The sequence below is a fragment of the Ovis canadensis genome, chromosome 17, assembly GCF_042477335.2.
Source record: "Ovis canadensis isolate MfBH-ARS-UI-01 breed Bighorn chromosome 17, ARS-UI_OviCan_v2, whole genome shotgun sequence".
Taxonomy (NCBI): Eukaryota; Metazoa; Chordata; class Mammalia; order Artiodactyla; family Bovidae; genus Ovis; species Ovis canadensis.
In genome coordinates this window covers 74,489,587-74,508,997 of record NC_091261.1, presented here as the reverse complement: position 1 = coordinate 74,508,997, position 19,411 = coordinate 74,489,587, and the positions used below count along the sequence as shown (strand labels likewise).

At 49.5% G+C, this 19,411-nt stretch overlaps 2 protein-coding genes across 10 annotated transcripts in view; one reads left to right on the top strand and one right to left on the bottom strand.

The window, feature by feature from the left end:
* Positions 1–14,254, top strand: part of USP30 (ubiquitin specific peptidase 30) — a 23,932-nt gene extending 9,678 nt beyond the window's left edge. The window contains exons 4-15 of one of the 4 annotated variants that reach the window (XR_011250030.1): positions 845–948; positions 2,639–2,737; positions 3,338–3,383; positions 4,603–4,697; positions 6,762–6,821; positions 7,306–7,392; positions 8,363–8,443; positions 8,891–9,110; positions 11,228–11,348; positions 11,793–12,018; positions 12,560–13,344; positions 13,727–14,254. Coding sequence is in view for 3 of the 4 variants with exons in the window: in XM_069558298.1 (XP_069414399.1) it covers positions 845–948; positions 2,639–2,737; positions 3,338–3,383; positions 4,603–4,697; positions 6,762–6,821; positions 7,306–7,392; positions 8,363–8,443; positions 8,891–9,110; positions 11,228–11,348; positions 11,793–12,018; positions 12,560–12,637 (1,217 nt within the window). In the remaining variant the exon portion in view is untranslated. Of the gene's footprint in view, positions 1–844; positions 949–2,638; positions 2,738–3,337; positions 3,384–4,602; positions 4,698–6,761; positions 6,822–7,305; positions 7,393–8,362; positions 8,444–8,890; positions 9,111–11,227; positions 11,349–11,792 lie in introns of all 4 variants that reach the window. The other 3 variants (XM_069558298.1, XM_069558299.1, XM_069558301.1) reach the window with 3 other exon arrangements.
* ALKBH2 (alkB homolog 2, alpha-ketoglutarate dependent dioxygenase) lies at positions 14,157–19,411 on the bottom strand. Of its 6 annotated transcripts, none has more exons than XM_069558303.1 (5): positions 19,283–19,394; positions 19,036–19,113; positions 18,365–18,797; positions 16,567–16,765; positions 14,157–14,756 (listed from the first exon to the last, which is right to left on the bottom strand). In XM_069558303.1, the coding sequence occupies exons 3-5, from the start codon at positions 18,639–18,641 to the stop codon at positions 14,450–14,452; spliced, it is 783 nt and encodes a 260-aa protein (XP_069414404.1). In that variant the 5' UTR covers positions 18,642–18,797; positions 19,036–19,113; positions 19,283–19,394; the 3' UTR covers positions 14,157–14,449. The 6 variants fall into 6 exon arrangements, with proteins under 6 accessions (XP_069414404.1, XP_069414405.1, XP_069414403.1 ...); XM_069558304.1 differs by having other exon boundaries at positions 19,298–19,392; XM_069558302.1 differs by having other exon boundaries at positions 19,036–19,411.

The following is a 19,411-nucleotide window of genomic DNA, read 5'->3' as shown; positions in this document are numbered from 1 at the left end:
ATATTATCTATCATCTGTGACTGCTTTTTGTGTTACAGTGGCAGAGCTGAGTAGTTGCTACAGAGACCTGCAAAGCCTAAAATGTTTACTAGCTGACCTTTTACAGAAAAAGTTTGCCAACCCCCGATGTAGATTTACTTGCAGTATAAATTCATAAGCTTATCAAACTTTTATCTGTATCTGTTAGGCTTGATTCTACTCAGATTGAAATCCCTGGTTGTCCAGGGGTTAGGCCTTGTGTTTTCACTGCTGAAGGCAGGGTTCAATATCTACTCTAGGAGTTAAGATCCCAAAAGCCAGGTGGCGCGACCAGAAACAACAATGACAGAAAAAAGAAAAGTAAACCATTCAGAGGACTCTTTCAGGCTACTTCATAGAGCTTGATGCTTTGTAGCAAGAGTCAGAAACTCTAATGCAAACAAGGCCTGCCTGGTGGTCCTGGGACAGTCCTGTAGAGAAGGAGATAGGCAGAAAGTGTAGGGTGGGACCAGCTGGATGTTTAAGGGTCCTCCTGTCCCTCCAAGTTGAGAGTTAAAATCATTTTATTCAACATGAATCTTGCAACAGTAAGTTTCTGTTGATAATAGTAATTCAGATATCTGAAGGTCGGTTACTAAATGCTGCGGCCGTGTGAAAAATTACATTCATTCAGGAAACTCCAGGTGTCTACCAGCGTCCTAACTGGGTAAGGCTACAAGGAAGAGTAACAAAAGAGATATAATTCCAGGGTGAATTTTCCAGTCTTTCTGTTTTAATTAGCTTTGACACATCTTTCTGCACAGGTTTTCTTGGCTAGTTGTTGTGTTGGTTCACTTAATAACTGTGTTGCCTCTTTTGATTCCAGCTTTATCCTGCCAAGAGGTCACTGACGAAGAGGTCTTGGATGCAAGCTGCTTGTTGGACGTCTTAAGAATGTACCGATGGCAGATCTCTTCATTTGAAGAGCAGGTGAACACAATATTCAAAACAGGTTTCCTCGGAGACTCCTTCCCATTCATGAGCTGGGACCTGAGCTCCAGAAACAGCTGCATCGCTGCAGCGGGAGGAGTAAATGCCAGCACTGACTTCACAGTTAGTGGCCAGGCCTGCGCAGATGTTTCTGTGATGTTTCAGACAGCTTGAGTGTCCTGAGACCAGATTGTGACTGGGGACAGAGAAGTTTCACAGGACAGGGCGTAGGCACACTGTTGCCAAGGGGGGGAGATCTTTTTAGTTCTCTAGTGACTTTACACTTCAGTGGCTGATGGGGAGATGTGAGGCCTTCAGAGAGAGGTGAGTGGCTCTACCTTCTCCTCCCCTTCCCCGGAGGACAGCGCTGGGGCTGAGAGCGTGGAGGTCTGGGGACCGACGGTTTCACCCCCGTGGGTGCACATTTCCGGCAGTGCCTCCTCCTGTCCGCCAATGTTCCAGGCTGGCCCTGGCCAGCTTTGTGCTGGCCGCTGCCGCCTCCACTGTCCATCCCCTGGACCAGAGCCTTTGGGCTCCCCAAACTGTGGGGCTGAAGTGAGAGGCATTTAAAAACTCAGGAAAGTGAAGTGGGAGGCTTTCTCACTCCCTGTTTCTTTAAAGATGGTCTCCATTTCCACTTTAATTGGAAGCCATGTATGTGTTACTTTTTAAACACGATGTTGAGAGTATCTCTGCTTTCTCATGATGCTTCTTGACTAATCCATTACATGTCGAAATATTTTTCCATTTAGAAGCTACTTTTGTAATCCTCCTCTGGTAACTGGAATTATTTAGCTACAATTCAATTTCTCTAAACTGAGAGAGCGACTGGAGTTTAGTCCTTCAGGACATCAGATATCTGTTGGCTGAAAAAAAAAACATACAACCTTACAGCTGAGAATCAGGTTTTATTTGACTGGCATACTGAAGGCAGTCCTTAAGCAGGGAGACAGCCTCTCGGATAGCTCTGGGGGCTTCTCTGAAGAGGTCAGGGAGGAGCCAGGATATATCAAGTATTTGCAAAAAAAACCCCACAGTAGTCAGAACATCGAAAGATTACTGTTAATTAAAGAAAAACTGGACTTCCCAAGTTAATGAATTAAGTACTTTTCTACGTACGGGAAGATGCACACATCTGGGCTCATTGAAATCATTCCTTCAGTGCGCACCTTAGCTATCTCGGGCCCATATCCTGCTTTTCTCCATCCTGAATCCCCTCAGGGTGCACAGTGGGGGCGACTGCAGGGCCGCTGGTCTGGTGGCCACACCATCCTTTGTTTACTGATGTGACAGGTGACATTCTTCATCCGCATTCCTTAAGTCCTGCTCTTCTGTCAAGGACCCCCTTGGGTCCCAGGTGCTCCTGGGGAGTGTTTCCAGGGTCTGACACTGAGCCACATGGCGCTGCGATGTGTGGCGGGGGAGAAAGCACGTCTGTCTGTGGTTCCCTTCCTCTCAGCACATCAGAGCATCTAGCACAGGACCTGGTCCACGCCTTCACTGTTAGTGATCAGGTCCGCCAGCCACTTTTATAGCCATTTCTGTTGAACGCAATGGGTTTTGAGAAGCTGGAAAGCAAACTCTACCCAGCTTAGCCATAGAGGGTCTGCCTGGTGGTACACACGGCAGGTGGTTCTGACGTTGCCCGGCCTCTCCAGCCACTCTGAAGAGTGCTCTGCCCTCTTGACAGGACGCCCACGAGTTATTCCACGTGATCACTTCGTCACTGGAGGATGAGCGGGACCGCCAGCCCCGGGTCACACATCTGTTTGATGTGCATTCCCTGGAGGTAAACCATTAACACTCACAGTACATCCAGTGTGGTCTGTGCACATCGAGCAGGTCCAGGGGACACAAGTGTGATTTTCCTATAACTTTAAACTGAAAAGTAAAATTTGATCAAAAGCCAGTAGTGGGAGTGAGGCTGGGGGAGGGTCTGAAACATCACAGTTGGCAGGCAGTGACTGTGCCTAGCAGTGTTGAAGTTCTTGAAAGCAATCCCTTGCTGCAATTTGCATTGGCCTTGAGAGGAAAGAGTGTATTCCCCCCCCTCCCTTTTAATACAGGAGAGCAAGGAGCCACAATGCTCAATGAATCTCATTTCCCTGGCACATTCTAAATGTTAGGGAGTTGATAAAAGTTAACCAGTCAAAGGAGGGGGGTGCAGATATTCCAGAGAGGAAAGGTGTTCAGTTGCATTTGGTGAAGGAATAGGTACAGAAATCAGTCAGAGAGCACAGTTAAGGCTGCTTTTAGGAAGCTTAGCTCAAAGTTGATTTTTGAACAGGGCAGTCAGGACAGAAATGAGAGATTTAAGAGGGGATTGAGGGTGGGTGGCCAGAGGGAGAGCAGTAGGGTTTTCAGCCTCTTTCTCTTTCTTCCCCTGCAGCAGCAGACAGAAATAACTCCCAGACAGATCACCTGCCGCACCAGAGGTAGTCGTTTCCCTTAAACTGTAACATGTGAGATGTGTACCTTTTCGATAGGATAGTAATTTGCTTTATGTTTTCTAAAAAGAATGTTTTTTTTCCGGTGACATCCATCCCAACTTGGAGTGTGTGCATTTGAGAGGAACTTGTGTTTTGGAAACAGCTCTAAACCGTCCCCCCAGTGAGCACCTCAAGTGTTCCTTCACAGCCGAGTCCTGCTCAGTTTCTGCTTAATGGACCTGTTTCTGCCTCAGACGGTGGTCTCTCTACCTTCTTGAATTGGTCCTGTAACTTAATAAGGCGAAGTTGCCATGTCCTCAGCGTTTCCACTGTGGCCAGCTGTTCCTGCAAATGATCCCAGGCCTCCCTAGAAGGAAATCATTGTTTTCTTGAGAAAATGACACGTCAATTCCTTTGCGCATTGGTAGTAATGAGAACAGTTATCTTTTGGGTCCCTGCTGTGTGCCAATCACCATAATACCTCACAGAAGCTTGCTCTGTGAAGTTGGTGGTGTGGGGCACGCGCTTAGTCACTCAGTCGTGTCTGGCTCTGTGACTCCATTGGACTGTAGCCCACAAGGCTGTTCCATCCACGGGATTTTTCAGGCAAGAATACTGGCGTGGTTGCCATTTCCTTCCCCAGGAAATCTTCCCAATCCAGGGATTGAACCCATGTCTCCTATGTTGCAGGCGGATCCTTTACCTGCTGAGCCATCAGGGAAGCCCCAGGTGTGGGGCATAGTGGGATCATAATTATCCCCATTTCCAGAAAACTGAGGCTTATAAACATGAAGTCTGGCTCTGGGCCGGTGACTAAAGAAGCAAAGCCAGGACCCAGCCCAGGCTGGCCTGTCTTCTGCCTGTGGTTCTAACTGGTACACCACACCGCTGTGATTATTCCACTAACCCCCATCCTACCCCTCCAAACCCTAGTTCTTTAGAACCTGCTCATTCTGATGTTTTCAGAAGTCTTTTTTTTTTTTTCCTGCCTTTGTTTTCTTTTGGCCTTGCCTCATGGCATGCAGGATCTTAGTTCCCTGACTAGGGATCAGGTCCAATATCTGTGCAGTGAAAGCCTGGAATCTTAACCAATGGACTGCCTGGGAAGCCCAGAAACGTTTTTCTCTGAAGAGGGTGTTTGTACCACGTACTAAGAAGGAGGGTAATTTTGAGGTTGGTGCCAAAGAGCTAGAGGTGGCCTATCCAAAGGTGTTCTGTGTTTCAGGGTCACCGCATCCCGCGTCCAACCACTGGAAGTCTCAGCATCCTTTTCACGGAAGACTCACGAGTAACATGGTCTGCAAACACTGTGAGCACCAGGTAAGTACACCACCAGTGCCTGATGTTTTCTGGCAAGGCTTTATTTAAGATTCATGCAGGAACCAGAGTGTGCAGACTGACATTGACGTCTGGCTTTTGTGACTTTCTGGGGTCTCTGTGCACAGTCAGCTGACTGCCCACGTTTGTTGAGTGCTGACATACCAGTTGACTCTCAGATGGCATCTTCTGTACCAGGAGCAGCACACCCATTGTGGATTGGCAGGGTTTTGAGTCCTAAGGTTGGGTCTATACTCTTGGTAAACACAACAGATTCTAGGGCTGGTTTGTTTAGTTTTGTTTAGTTCTGGTGTGTGTATTGTTTCTGAGATTTTAAAATGTTATTATGTAAAATTTTGAACATGATGCAAAAATAGAGAATTATACAGCTGTCACCTCAGTCAGTTTTAGAATATTTTTATCATCCCCCCGACCACACACACACGAAAAAACCAACCCTGTACCCATTCGCTTCCTTTCTTATTTCTCCTCACACTTGTCAGCCCTCGGAAACCACTAATCTGCTTTCTGTCTTTGTAGATTTGTCTGTTCGGGACATTTCGTATAAATGGAATCGTACACTGTCTGGTGCCCTGAGACTTTCTTTGACTCAGCATAATGTTTTCAGGGTTCTTCCATGCTGTAGCCTGTACCAGCGCTTTATTCCTGGGTATTACCAGTACTATTCCGCTGTACTGCTAGACCACATTTTGTTTACCCAGTCGTCTGTTGATGGACATTTGAGTTGTTTCTACTTTTCAGCTCTTATGTATAATGCTACTGTGAATAGTTCCCATATTTTTGTGGGAACATGTTTTGATCTCTCTTTAGTATTTCCCTAGGAGTGGAATTGCTAGCTCGTATGGTAACTCTAAGTTTAACCTTTTGAGAGACTGCGAGACTATTTTTCCATTTCCACCAGCAGTGAATGAAGTTTCAAATTTTTCTACATCTTCACCAACACTTATTATCTAAGTTTTTATTTATAGCCATTCTCTTGTGTGCAACATGGTGTCTCATTTTTTTTTTCCTGTCATTGTGCTTTTAATTGGACTTATCATGAGAACTTCCATGTCTCCTGCCAGTGTGGGAGATGTAAGAGACGCTGGTTTGATCCCTGGGTCGAGAAGATCCCCTGGAGGAGGGCATGGCAACCCACTCCAGTGTTCTTGCCTAGAGAATCCCATGGACAGAGGAGCCTGGCAGGCTACAGTCCACAGGGTCTCAAAGAGTTGGACATGACTGAGTGACTAATGATGTTGAATCTTTTTTTTAATAAGTTCTGTATCGATTTTGACATTTATTATTTATTTATGAATAAAATTAATTATTTATTTTTGGCGATGCTGGGTCTTCATTGCTGCATGTGAGCTGTCTCTAGTTGCAGCCAGCAGGGACTGTTCTTTGCTGTGGTGTGCAGGCTTCTCATTGCGGTGGCCTCTCTTGTTGCAGAGAATGGGCTCTAGAGCATTGGCTATGTGGGGCTGTGGTGCACGGGCTTAGTTGCTCTATGGCATGTGGGTTCTTCCTGGATCAGGGATTGAACTCATCTGTCCTGCATTGGCAGGCAAATTCTTAACCACTGGGCCACCAGGGAGGTCCCCAAAGCAGGAACTCTAAACATGCACATCTTTCTGTGTAATCATGTATACTTCTACTACAGTATTTTAAATATAGGATTCCACTCTATGTGGACATGATATAATTTACTTTATCATTCCCTAGAAGTTTCACCCATTTGTGTTTTGCTGTTTTAAATGGTGCTGTGATAACTACATCCTTGTAGTTATGTTGTCCATGGTTATTTCCTTAGGATAATATCCTCATTTTGCTGGGTCAGGTATATTATTGTACAGTTTTTCCAAGCTGTCCTTTAGTATTATTGTAGTTCTTATGTTTACAAAGTTGTTCTTAATAGACTTTGCTTCTCGGTAGGTATATTACGTTTGACTCTGTTACTGTTGGGTGTGTAAATATGAAACTGTTTTATAGGCATATATCTTCCCACTTATAAAACTTTGAATTGAACCTCAGTCCTTTCTGTATTTCCTGCAATTCATGTTTCAGAGTCCCGTTCGATTTGATACCTTCGACAGTCTATCACTCAGTATTCCAGCCGCCACATGGGTACGTACCGACCTCTGGTTTATTTCGAATTTGTTTCAGAGACATCTGAATCTGAAAGAGCTTTGAGGCGTCTTGTGTAACTCAGGTACTGCACATGACTCAGACACATAGTTAGTTGAACCTGTCTTAGTTTTAATCTGTGGTTACCACTACCTGTCTGGGAGAAGAAGAAGGTGGTTTCTCTCTTGCTGCAGAAATTTTGGCTTTTTCGAATACATATATAGACACCTCTCAAGTTCAGAGATGCGTAAAACAGCACGGAAGCGCATACTTTTCTGCAGTATTGGGTCCTCATACCCTGGAATCCATCCAGAGTTACAAATCTAGGATGCTCTGAGCTCCCCATTTTGTTCGGGAAACACCCACTTGTGTCTGTAGCCTCGCAGCCTACCTAAGCAGAATAAAGCTCTGGGCTTCGCCCTGTTAACAGTGTCAGTCCAGCTCTCCTTGAATTGTATTCGTGAAAGTGCTTCTTGTGCCATAGGGTCATCCCCTGACCCTGGACCACTGCCTTCACCACTTCATCTCATCGGAATCCGTGCGGGATGTCGTCTGTGACAACTGTACAAAGGTATGACTTTAGCCCTGGCCGCCATCTCCCAAGCTGGCCCCTGTGTCCAGATACAGGACCTCACATACCCTTAGCCCTGAGCTCTGTTGACTGGCCCAGAGGCTCCCTGCAGCCACAGCCACCTCCACCTCACTTGCTTAGAACATTGGCAGCCCACAGACTATATCTTTTTCCCAGATGAGTTGTTTCATTCACAGAATGTTTAAAGGAAAAAAATTGAATCATATGCTTTGAGGTGAGACATGCCCGCTCCAATTTGCTACAGTCCCCTCCATGCCCACCTGTCTCGCTCCTGCCCAACTGCCCCAGGAATGTCATCCTCTGAATTAAGAGGAGGTGTATGGGAAGGAGTTTTTGAAGACACAAAACAAAACATGACAGGCAGCCCGCGCCGGGGTCTCACTGCGGCCTCTGTCTCTCTTGCTGCCACGGCCACAATTGTTTAATGACTCTTGCTTCTGTTCAGTCGCTAAGTCATGTCCAACTCTCGGCGACCCCGTGGACTACAGTACGCCTAGCTTCCCTGTCCTTCACTATCTCCCGGAGTTTGCTCAAACTCATATCCTTTGAGTTGGTGATGCCATCCAACCATGTCATCCTCTTTAAAACAATGAAAGCGAAAGTCGCTTGGTCATATCCGACTCTTTGCAACCCCATGGGCTATACAGTCCATGGAATTCTCCAGGCCAGAATACTGGAGTGGGTAGCCATTCCCTTCTCCAGGGGATCTTCCCAACCAAGGAATCCAACTGGGGTCTCCTGCATCGCAGGTGGATTCTTTACCAGCTTAGCTACCAGGGAAGCCCATTTCAAACAGCTAAACCAACTTGCAAATATCTGGGCAGCTGAGTTCCTTCAGCAGATGGATGGATGCCAAGTACCCAGTGAATGCTGCTGGTAACTGGCCCTCTGCTCTCTCTGAGGGTCCTGTTTCAAGAATTTCTTCAGAGAGATATTTCCTTTATTTCAGATTGAGGCGAAAGGGACGCTGAATGGGGAGAAGGTGGAACACCAGAGGACCACATTTGTCAAACAGTTAAAACTGGGGAAGGTAAGCCTATGCCGCACACCTGGCCAGCTCTGTCCCCGGAACCCCCCAGATCCATCTCTGCTCCCAGGACCCCCGGGTCTGGCTCTGCTCTGGGCGCCCCTGAGATCCGGCTCTGCTCCCAGGACCCCCGGGTCTGGCTCTGCTCTGGGGGCCCCCCAGATCCATCTCTGCTCCCAGGACTCCCGGGTCTGGCTCTGCTCTGGGGGCCCCCCAGATCCGGCTCTGCTCCCAGGACCCCCAGGTCTGGCTCTGCTCTGTGGGCTCCCCAGATCCGGCTCTGCCCCCAGGACCCCCGGGTCTGGCTCTGCTCTGGGGGCCCCCCAGATCCGGCTCTGCTCCCAGGACCCCGGGTCTGGCTCTGCTCTGGGGGCCCCCCAGATCCGGCTCTGCTCTGGGGGCCCCCTGGGTCCCGCTCTGGCCCTCCACTCTCCGTCTCTCCCGCCGCAGCTCCCGCAGTGCCTGTGCATCCACCTCCAGCGGCTGAGCTGGTCCAGCCAGGGCACGCCCCTGAAGCGGCACGAGCACGTGCAGTTCGGCGAGTTCCTGATGATGGACATCTACAAGTACCACCTCCTGGGACACAAGCCCGGTCACCGCGGCCCCGAGCGGTGTGAGAAGGCAGGGCCCGCGTTGGAGCTGCAGGACGGGCCGGCAGCCCCCAAGTCAGGTGCGTGTCCAAGGGGCAGAGAGAGGGACCCTCCGGGCCCTGGTGCCACCAGGGCCAGGCTTGCCCGATGGCGCAGGATTGGGGGTGAGAGAAGGCGGGTTTCATAAAAGGGGTTAAAATGATACAGTGATGCCTAGTTTTTAAAAGCTCTATGACGGATGGAAACACACAGGCAGGAGGGTGGAAGGCTGCTCTCTGATCTTCTGGCTAAATAATAATTGACTCACCTCATTCCACTGAATTTCTTCTCTTTTCTGCCCCCATACAGTCACCTAGTGTATATATTCAATTTTTAATTGGAGGATAATTGCTTTATAATGTTGTGTCAGTTTATGCTGTACAACAATGTGAATCAGCTATGTGTCAAAGTCACTCAGTTGTGTCCGACTCTTTGTGACCTGTGGACTATAGCCTGCCAGGCTCCTCTGATCATGAGATTCTCCAGGCAAGAATACTGGAGTGGGTTGCCATTTCCTTCTCCAGGGGATCTTCCCAACCCAGGGATCGAACCCTGGTCTCCCACATTGCAGGTGGATTCTGTACCATCTGAGCCACCAGGGAATCAGCTATAGGTATACATATATCTCCTCCCTCATGAGCCTCCCTCCCATCACCTCCTTTAGACAGGAAATGTGAGGAGGTGGTATCCTGGCTGAAGATGCCTAAACATCTTACTTGGGTTGCTACTTCTTTACTGAATTGCTGATTTATCCGATCCCATTACAATCCTCCCTTGAGGTTAATCCTTGACTCAGGCACCAGTGAAGCCAGGTAGCTATTATCACCTTCAGTCTCACACAAGAGAGAACCGAGGCTCCCTGAGGCTGTGTGCCAGACGGGGCATCTGGAACTGGAATGGAGTGTGGGGCAGTTTTGTAAAGGTCTTGTATGTAATGTGTTTAGTTCTTCATTAATGAGGGAAAACGCACTGACTTTAAAGGCTCCAAGCCTGAACATCCCGTCCTGTTCCACCCTCCCTCCACAACCCCCCACCCTGTTTGCTGCTCCTAGTCAAGCCAGGACTGTCTTCCCTGCACCCTGGCCTTTCCCCACCTAGTGTCCCTCACTGCTTTTGTTCTTTTTTTTTGGCCCACCAGGTCTTAGCTGTGGCATGTGGGATCTAATTCCCTGACCAGGGATCAAACCTGGGCCCCCTGCACTGGGAGCACAGTCTCAGCCACTGGCCCGCCAGGGCAGTCCCCGCCCCTCACTCCTGTTACTCGTCTTTACATCCAGCTGCGTGGCCTGGCAGGACATCACTCGCAGAGGGACGGAGCTTTGTCCTTTCTCAGCAGATCCGCAGATTAACTTTGAGAGTAGAGCAGCAGGGGTGGGAAGAGGGCCTAGTTTTAAATCAAGGGCCCCTTGGCCTCACTTTCCCCTCTCCCAGGTAGGGGCACAGGTCTGCTAGTGTTCAGAGCGGGGTGGTTAAAGAGGCCAACAGTGTAGCTGGGCAGTATTAAAGGCCCCCAAATATGACACTTGAAAGGAGAGGAAATGTAAACATCTCCTTAGTTATCTCATCTGCACCCGTGAACACATCCCCGCTGTCTCTGACTGCCGCTCCTCAGAAGCTGACAGTCGGAGAAAAGAGAATGTTTGGGTCAGTGCTTTTCAGCAGGGAGTCTGGCCCCCAGGGGGCACCGGGCTGGGGCTGGTGACGCGTTTGGTTGTCGAGGCCGGGAGAGGAGGCGCTGCTGTGAGCGGAGGCCAGAGGTGCTGCTCAGCATCCTGCAAGTGCCCAGGACAGCGCCCACAGAGGGCGACCAGAGCCTCAAGGTTGAGAAGCTTCAGTTTTGGTCAGAAGGCCAGTAAGTGGGCCACTGCTTGGCTCTGACACGTGTCTTCAGCAGCCAGGCCTGGAAATCTCAAAGATCCACAGAGTTGTCGCAGTGAGCAGGAGGCTGGGAGGGGGATACAGTTTTTCTGTTTGGGAGTAAAGCAGGTGGAAACAAAAAAGTAGGAAGTTTTATGAATCAACATAGCACAAAATCAAGTTATCTGCTTTTCTTTTGTAGCCTTATCAGGGAGTTAAATCTCAAGGTAAGCAAAAACCACCTTTTGTTTACCCAGAGCCGCTGCTCATCTTAATCGCCTCGGGCCTTTTTCTCTTGCAGTTCGCAATCACCCAGGGGGCCCCAAAACACAGATTTTCATGAATGGCGCCTGTTCCCCATCTTTGTTGCCTGCGCTGCCGACCCCCATGCCTTTCCCCCTCCCAGCTGTTCCTGACTACAGGTGAGCTGCTCCTTAGACTCACAAGCCTCATTCACTGATTGCTTTAAAAATAAGAATTATGAAGTCCAAAATCGTAAATATTATGGGTATGTGTGTATACACGTACATATGTAAGAAAGTGTGTACACAGAGTATAAAGAAAGAAATTCTACCTCTGGGACACCACCCAGAGACCACCAGTTAAATCTTCGTTTTTCTCTCTGTAAAGGTGTGTGTTCGTGTGTATATACCACACAGTGTAGGTACACTGACAGAATTGGACGGCCCACCAGGCCAGTCAGTGGACGTCTGCATTTTAATGATTGTATAGCGTCCAGCTGTAAGGCTGCACCATCATCAGTCCCCTGTCATTGAATCCAGCTAGGGTCCTCTTGCTCTTTGCTTTTGCCTCTAAACCTTCCTCGTTGTATTTGTAAACCACTGGCCTTTGTTCCTGCCGTTCAGCTCCTCCACATACCTCTTCCAGCTGATGGCCGTGGTCGTCCACCATGGGGACATGCACTCTGGACACTTCGTGACCTACCGGCGCTCCCCGCCCTCGGCCAAGAACCCCGTCTCTGCCAGCAGCCAGTGGTTATGGGTCTCCGACGACACCGTCCGCAAGGCCAGCCTGCAGGAGGTGCTGTCCTCCAGCGCCTACCTCCTGTTCTATGAGCGTGTCCTCTCCAAGGTGCAGCCGCAGGGTCGGGAGTACAAGTCTGAGGAATGACCCTGCCCCGCCCCAGGGCTGGAGAGCCGCCGGCACCGTCCCAGCCCTGTGTGTCTGTGCGTGTGCGTGGCGTGTGTGTGCGCGTGTGAGCAGCCCCACTAGAGTCCTGCGGCCTTCTGGTGTGGTGTAAGAGCAGGCTCCACAGAGGAACTGGCGGCCCCGATTCACACCAGATGAGGCCCCTACCCCCTCCCCGCACAGCTTGCCCGTGGGCACCAGGGTGGCACTGGGCACCATGTGTGTCTAGATCGTGTCTTGTCACTCATCCGATACAGGTAATTAAAAGGAACCAGACTCCAGAAGCCACCTTTTTTTAATATATTCTGATGCATCAGGTATTCTCAAAGGGGAGTTATCTGTCTGATCCTCCAGGGCTTCAGCGTAGATCTTTTGTTTCTAATAAGCAAGCAAGGCCCACGAAAACGGATGAATTAGTGAAATCATTAAAGGCAACAATTTCAAAGAAAAAAAAAGTGCCTTTCACTCTCAACTGCTTTTGTAGCACGTCCCTTCTGGAAAACAGACCTCATCTGGGAGTCACATGAACAATTTTTGCAAAGCTCTGATCGTTCCAAAGTGACCGAATGGAGAGCAAAGGGACAATTCAGAAGACGCCTGGCGCACACCCGCCTTCCCCTTTTGTATGTCTTTTTCTAACCTTTCAGAGTCTTTATATGTAGTGAAAGCTCATCTGCCAAACCCGCCCCTCAGGAGAATTCTTTCTCAACTTCATCAGTGACAAGTGACCATCCTTGCTGCTGTCATCTTGCGTGTCCTGGACTCTGAGAGGTGTGGCCACCACTTATTACATAACTGCCCGGACAGCCAGAACCTGGCGGCCTCCGCACTGTACCCATGACCACCCTGCTCCATAGAAAACCCTTTCTCACGCCAGGACCCACCATGGACCATTACTCTCTCCCATTTATTTGTTGCCCACGTGGAGCTCCTGAGGTTTACAGGTGAAGCCGGGGGCCATAACAGACAGACAATCCTGGCCTCCGCGCGAGGACTGGATTCAGAAGGAAGGGCGCAGACCTCACTCGGGGCCGCCACCTCTCCACACCTCGGTTTCCTCATCTGTAAAGTGAAGAGTTCAATTCCATGGCCGTCAAAGTCCAGCCCATCCCACAAAAAAGGAAGAAAGAAGTTTAAGAAAACTTTTGAAACACACAACGGCGGCTGACACCTAGCCCCATCATCCTGTCCTAGACCCATATTCTACACGTGTTGGTTTCCAGTACCTCATGCAGAAGGCCCCATCTGATCATCCTCCCCCATCCTCAGGTAAGTCTCATGAAGGCAGCCCAGGGCCAAAGGAATTTCGAGGACATAGCGGTATCTCTGTTTTAGCTAGATTTTTTTCTTTAAAAAAGGATACCAAATGCAGACTGACTCCTCAGAGGTAAGATTTGGAATCAGGTGCATCCAGGTCACCTGAGGTCAGGCTGAGGACCATGCTTCCCCTGGTGGGCGGGCTGGTGACACTCCCAGACAAGACCTTGGTGTCAGCTGAACCCACTGGAGGCCTGGGCAGTCCCCATTCCACCGGGCCAGATATGTGTGCGTCCCGAGGACTGGGAAGTCCTGCTATGGACTGTGAAGGTTCTCCAGACCGTGAGCATCAGGGAGAAAGGAGCAGTGTGAAGCTTCTGCTCTGCTCCCGCAGATGTCCCTTCCCGACTTCGTCGCAGACCCCAGCTCTGATGGTGAAAGGAGCGTCCCCGTGATACCTGAGCCTGGGGCAACACGTGCCCAGGTCGCGTGGCCTTCACCTGCCTGACCAAGCTGTAGCTTTGTGCACCTGCCCTTCTGCCACCATGTACTCTGAAACCTGCCATCAAAGAGGTGCCGGGTGTGAACAGTGCCTCCTTTGAACGTTTGGTTGTAAGCAGACCCTTGGTCAGAGGCCAGGGACTGAGCCACGGCTACGGCCATAAATGTGAATGATCTCCTGGCACATTCTCTACCCCTGACTTAAGGGTGGCTTCCTCACATTGTAAATTATTAGGCATTAGTTAGCAGCCAAATAATCTTATTTCTAGCATTCAGTTATTTACAGTCACTTCTTTTTGCAAAAACCCGAGTCAAACTCATAGTTTATGCCATAATAACTGTTGATTTATGTATTTGCTAAAGGTACCTTTTGTATCTGCTGTATTATAGCAATAAAAGAATCATTTTGTTAGGAAAAACATCATCTGGTATTCTTTCGTAATTCACCAGTATGACACCAATGTCCTCTTTCTCTGAGTTCTGCGTTGTACCCGTAAGAAGCCCTGCGCTTGGGTGAAACCCGTTCCGTGTTCCCTGTTGGTAAAAGAAACAGCAGCTCCCTCGAGGAGTGGAGCGCGAAGGAGCCAACAGAAGCACTCGCTGTTAACAACGCTGTTCACTTTGTAGTAGGCCGGATTTTCCGAAATGTCAGGTTGACCCGGGGAGCCAGAACCTTCTTTCGGACCGGGAGACTGTGGTACCAGTGAGTGTTGGTCGGGTGGTTCATCATGAGTAAGCTGCCATGGGCCAGCTGGAGCCTGACCACCGCCAGCCTCCGGGAGGGGTGCTTCCCCCGAGAATCCTTATGCCGGAAGAAGAAGTCTCTGCAGGCCCCAAAGGAGACAGAGGCGATGGGGCTCCCGGGAGCCAGTTCTCTCTCATCATCCCTGTGCTCACCAATGTGGTCCTGGCCGTCTTTGTACCTGCAGTGAGAAAACGAGCAGAGTCCACAGAACAGTCCTCTCTGGAAACATGCCACCCACACTGAGGGTCCTCGTCCGCCAGCCAGGAAACAGTGCCACAAACCCAGGTTCCTGCAGGGGCTGAAGGGCCACACCTGGTCTACATAGTGAAGCAAGCCTTTCACTTTGTTATCAGCCCTCTTTGATCACAGGCTTTAAAACCGCCCATCAGTAGGGCATTCCCTGGTGGTCCAGTGGTTAGGATTCCACGCTTCCACTGCCACGGCCCAGGTTGGGTCCCTGGTTGGGGAACTAAGATCCCATAAGTCACACGGTGAGGCCGCAAACAAAAACGCCACACACATGGATAGAGGCCAAACACGTCTTACAGTCCCCCGATTCATATTTGTAAACCTTTATCACGTAAGAAGCCTTCTCTCTGTAACTTAGAATAAAATCTGTTTTCCTCGCCTGGCCCCTGCCCACCTCTGAGCTGAGCTCACCCCACACCCCTTTCCCTCATACACCAGTGGGATTTCCTCTCCACAGGCACTCCAAACTCCCTCTGCTCTCCCTGCAGAGGACTGTGGGGCTCATGGTCCCTTAGTTTAGTTATAAGCTCCAATGTCACCCTTTCCCAACCCCTCCTCTAACCATCTTCCCCTAAACCCCAAATTCTCAACCAGGGCAATTCTGCCCTCCCTGGGGGCACTCAAGCGATGTCTGGAGACATTGCATTGCTCCAAAAGGACCCTTGGAAAAAATGCACAACCTAAAAGTTGAAAACTGTGTTTCATTCTGCAGGCAAAACTGAGGACTTAAGCCCAGGAGGCGGTCTCTCAGCTCTGAGGGATGGCCCCAGAGATAAGGCAGAAGCCAGGATACAGAGGGGTTTTGCAACAAAAACCAGGTAGTTGGACCATCAAAAGATTCTTGTTAATTAAAGAAAACCCAGACATCACAGGTTAATGAGTTCCGTGTTTTCTATGTATGGGAAGATGCAAGAATCTGGGCTCACTGAAATCATTCCTTTGACAGGCACCTCAGCGATCTGGGGCCAGGATCCTGTTCTTTGCCAGGCCGGATGGTGCACCACTGGGGAGGCTGCAGTTTGGCCCCGCATCCTCCGTGTGCTGACACGGCGGGCAACCATTTCTCATCCACAGGGAGCTCCTGGCATCCGGTCACTGGAGGTCAGGGATGCTGCCCAACATCTGGCACCACAGAAGTCAGCCCCAAGAAAAGGATTATTTGGCTGAAAGCATCGAGTGCTATTGAGAAACCCAAACTCCTTCCTCCCAGATGTTCTTAGATCAGCCTGTTTAATTTTTACAAGACGTTTATCAATGACTGCAGGTATCCTGTTCACCTGTTCATCAGTTCTCGGCCTCCCTCCCCACCAAGGTGCGTCCATGTGTGCTCAGGCACATCTGACACTTTGTAATCCCACAGTCCATGAGGTCATGGACCCCATAACCTCGGTCCATGGGATTCTCCAGGTAAGAATACTGGAGTGGGTTGCCATGCTCTCCTCCAGGGAATCTTACCAGCCGAGGGATCGAACCCCCATCTCCTGCATTGGCAGGTGGATTCTTTACCACCGAGCCACCTGGAAAGCCCCCCCGCCCCCAAGGTGAGCATTCCATAAAGACGAAATGCTGGTGCTGTTTCACTACTAGGTCCCCAAGTACACTAAAGAATTATCTGTTGTACAAATGAGTAAAATACAGGGGAATCCTAAATTCTTCCTTTTGGAAGAGACAGAAGATTTATAAAATCCAGTCCATGCTCCTGGGAACAACAAAAAAAAAAGGTAAAGACAGAATGTCACCTGTTGACGAGCACAAAGTTGAAAGTCTGTCCAGTCACCAGAGAAACACGATCCCGGACACGCTCCAGAACGGGGATCCAGGGCTTTGGGGACAGAGTGAGGCCTGAAAAGGTGTAGGTCAGCCCAGTGTCGCCGTATGTCGCCTGTTTCCTTGGGACATTGTGCCACTTCCCGAACACCTGGACCCTGGCCAGCGCACCTGTGCAAGGGAGACATGGGGCCTCAGAAGTCTCCACTGGCTCCCTGAGCATTCAGGAGCAAAAGTACAACAGGAGTAATATCTATTACTCTGGCCGAGGACCTCCTCTTCAAAAATGATTGTGGCTCACCCAAAGCCTTCCTGTGAGGGCAGTGATTCTTGTCCAACATTGAGAGAAACAGCTCTAGTCCAATTTAAAAAACAAAACACTGTAACTTAATTGCTCAGCAGAACCAGAAAAAAAAGAGACTACAATTGGAGCAATATGAAGTGAGGTTACACGCTAGCACGGTGATGTTGCCAACTGCGGGGATGCAGGGGTGTGGACATCCAGGGGAGATGGCGCTGATGCAGCTCTTGATGGAGGCTGGGTCTCCCATGGGCGTTTCTACATGCCCCCGTGCTCTGCCATGCTGCAGTGGTTCTCAGCGTGGGTTCCAGCATCAGCAGCATCGGAAACTCCGGACACTAGACTGCAGGGGGCAGGGCCAGCAATGGAGTGCTCACAAGCAACAGAATCCTCCAAGTGACGCTGAGAACTGGTGCATAGGGATTACCTGGTAACTTCCCAGCTCTCAGGGGACAGGCTATTCCCATTATTAAGTTTGTATCGCAAGCACTCAGTAAGGTGCTTGGCCCAGAGATGCCAGGAATATGTATTAATTAACAAACTCATCCATTATTCAGTTCAGTCGCTCAGTCGTGTCCAACTCTTTGCGGCCCCATGGACTGCGGCACGCCGGGCTTCCCTGTCCATCACCAGCTCCCGAAGTTTACTCAAACTCATGTCAATCACATTGGTGATGCCATCCAACCATCTCATCCTCTGTCGTCCCCTTCTCCTCCTGCCCTCAATCTTTCACAGCATCAGGGTCTTTTCAAATGAGTCAGTTCTTCGCATCACGTGGCCAAAGTATTGGAGTTTCAGCTTCAGCATCAGTCCTTCCTATGAATATTCAGGACTGATTTCCTTGAAGATGAATTGGTTGGATCTCCCTGCAGTCCAAGGGACTCTCAAGAGTCTTCTCCAACACCACAGTTCAAAAGCATCAATTCTCCGGCACTCAGCTTTCTTTATAGTTCAACTCTCACATCCATATGTGACTACTGGAAGAACCATAGCTTTGACTAGACAGACCTTTGTTGGCAAAGTAATGTCTCTGCTTTTTAACATGCTGTCTAGGTTGGTCATAACTTTTCTTCCAAGGAGCAAGTGTCTTTTATTTCATGGCTGCAGTTACCACCCGCAGTGATTTTGGAGCCCCCAAAATTAAAGTCTCTCACTGTTTCTATTGTTTCCCCATCTATTTGCCATGAAGTGATGGGACTGGATGCTATGATCTTAGTTTTCTGAATGTCGAGTTTTAAGAACTTTTTCACTCTCACTTTCATCAGGAGGCTCTTTAGTTCTTTGCTTTCTGCCATAACGGTGGTATCATCTGCATATCTGAGGTTACTGATGTTTCTCCCAGCAATCTTGATTCCAGCTTGTGCTAGAATCCGTTATTAATGGCTCTTAAGTTCAGATTTCTCTAAACACAGACCAGTAGTGTGTTCAAACCAGCCTTCCACACACAACCCCACCATCCCTCTGCTTACCTGTAAAATATTCCACTTCTTTCTCCAACTCTTGGAAAATTTCGTCTGCTTCGGCTTTGCCAAACAGGACAGTGTAATCGCAGTCCAGGCCGTCGGCTTGAATGCGCCGCCAGCTGAGGCCTGCTGAGTCAACTTCATTCCCCAGGGCTGCTCTTCTGGGGTTTTTCTTGCTGTTTCCCTCCTCTTCGGCCAACCCTGCTGGGCCTCCTCCAGTCTGCTCTTGTTCCATCCTTCTCTTAAGGCCCCCGACAGCCGCCCTCACCAGGAATCTGTCCATCTTGTCTCCACAACACGAAGACCTGGAAGCTGGTGGCCAGGTCAAGAGAGATTGCCCAGGGTCTATCCCAAACACCAAAATCTACTCAGCAAAGTGGTCCCACAGGGGCATTCCTCCTGTTTTTACCGTTTCATTTTAAAAGTTTAACACCAAGTCCTATAAAGGAAGTAAGAGGAGGTTAAGGCTGGAAGGATCCCTTAAAGGTGATCTGGTCAGGGGTCTCCCACACCCGGTTGGTATCAGAATCAGCTGCCTAGCTTGCAAAACCCACGTGCCTGCCACCCATCCCCTCAAAAGAGCAATTTTTAAGAAATAACTCCCCCCTCCCCGCCCCCGCGGAATACGTATGCCATTGGCAAACCTGGAAACTACTATCCAATCCCTCACTTCATACCTGGGAAAGTGACACGGTGAGAGGTGGGGGTTGCCTAAATTCACCCAGAAAAGCATGTCTCTCTCTCCCTCTGCCACCCTGCAAAGGACGGGAGTGGATAACTGACGGGCCCTCCCACACAAGTATTAACAGATTAAGTATTGAGATCTTTAAATGGACATGATTCAGAATCTAAATGTTTAACAACGGTTAAACGTGGTCATAAGCACGCCGAATTCTGATAGAGAATAATAACTGTAATACGTGCGTGGGGTGGTGGTACCGAGGGTTCTCTTTAAAATCTCAGCACCCGCCAAACTCCGATTCCTGTAGACACTCTAGAAAGGTCCAGCGGGGAAGAGAAAACATGTACCCGCCCCGACCACAGAACTGCTTC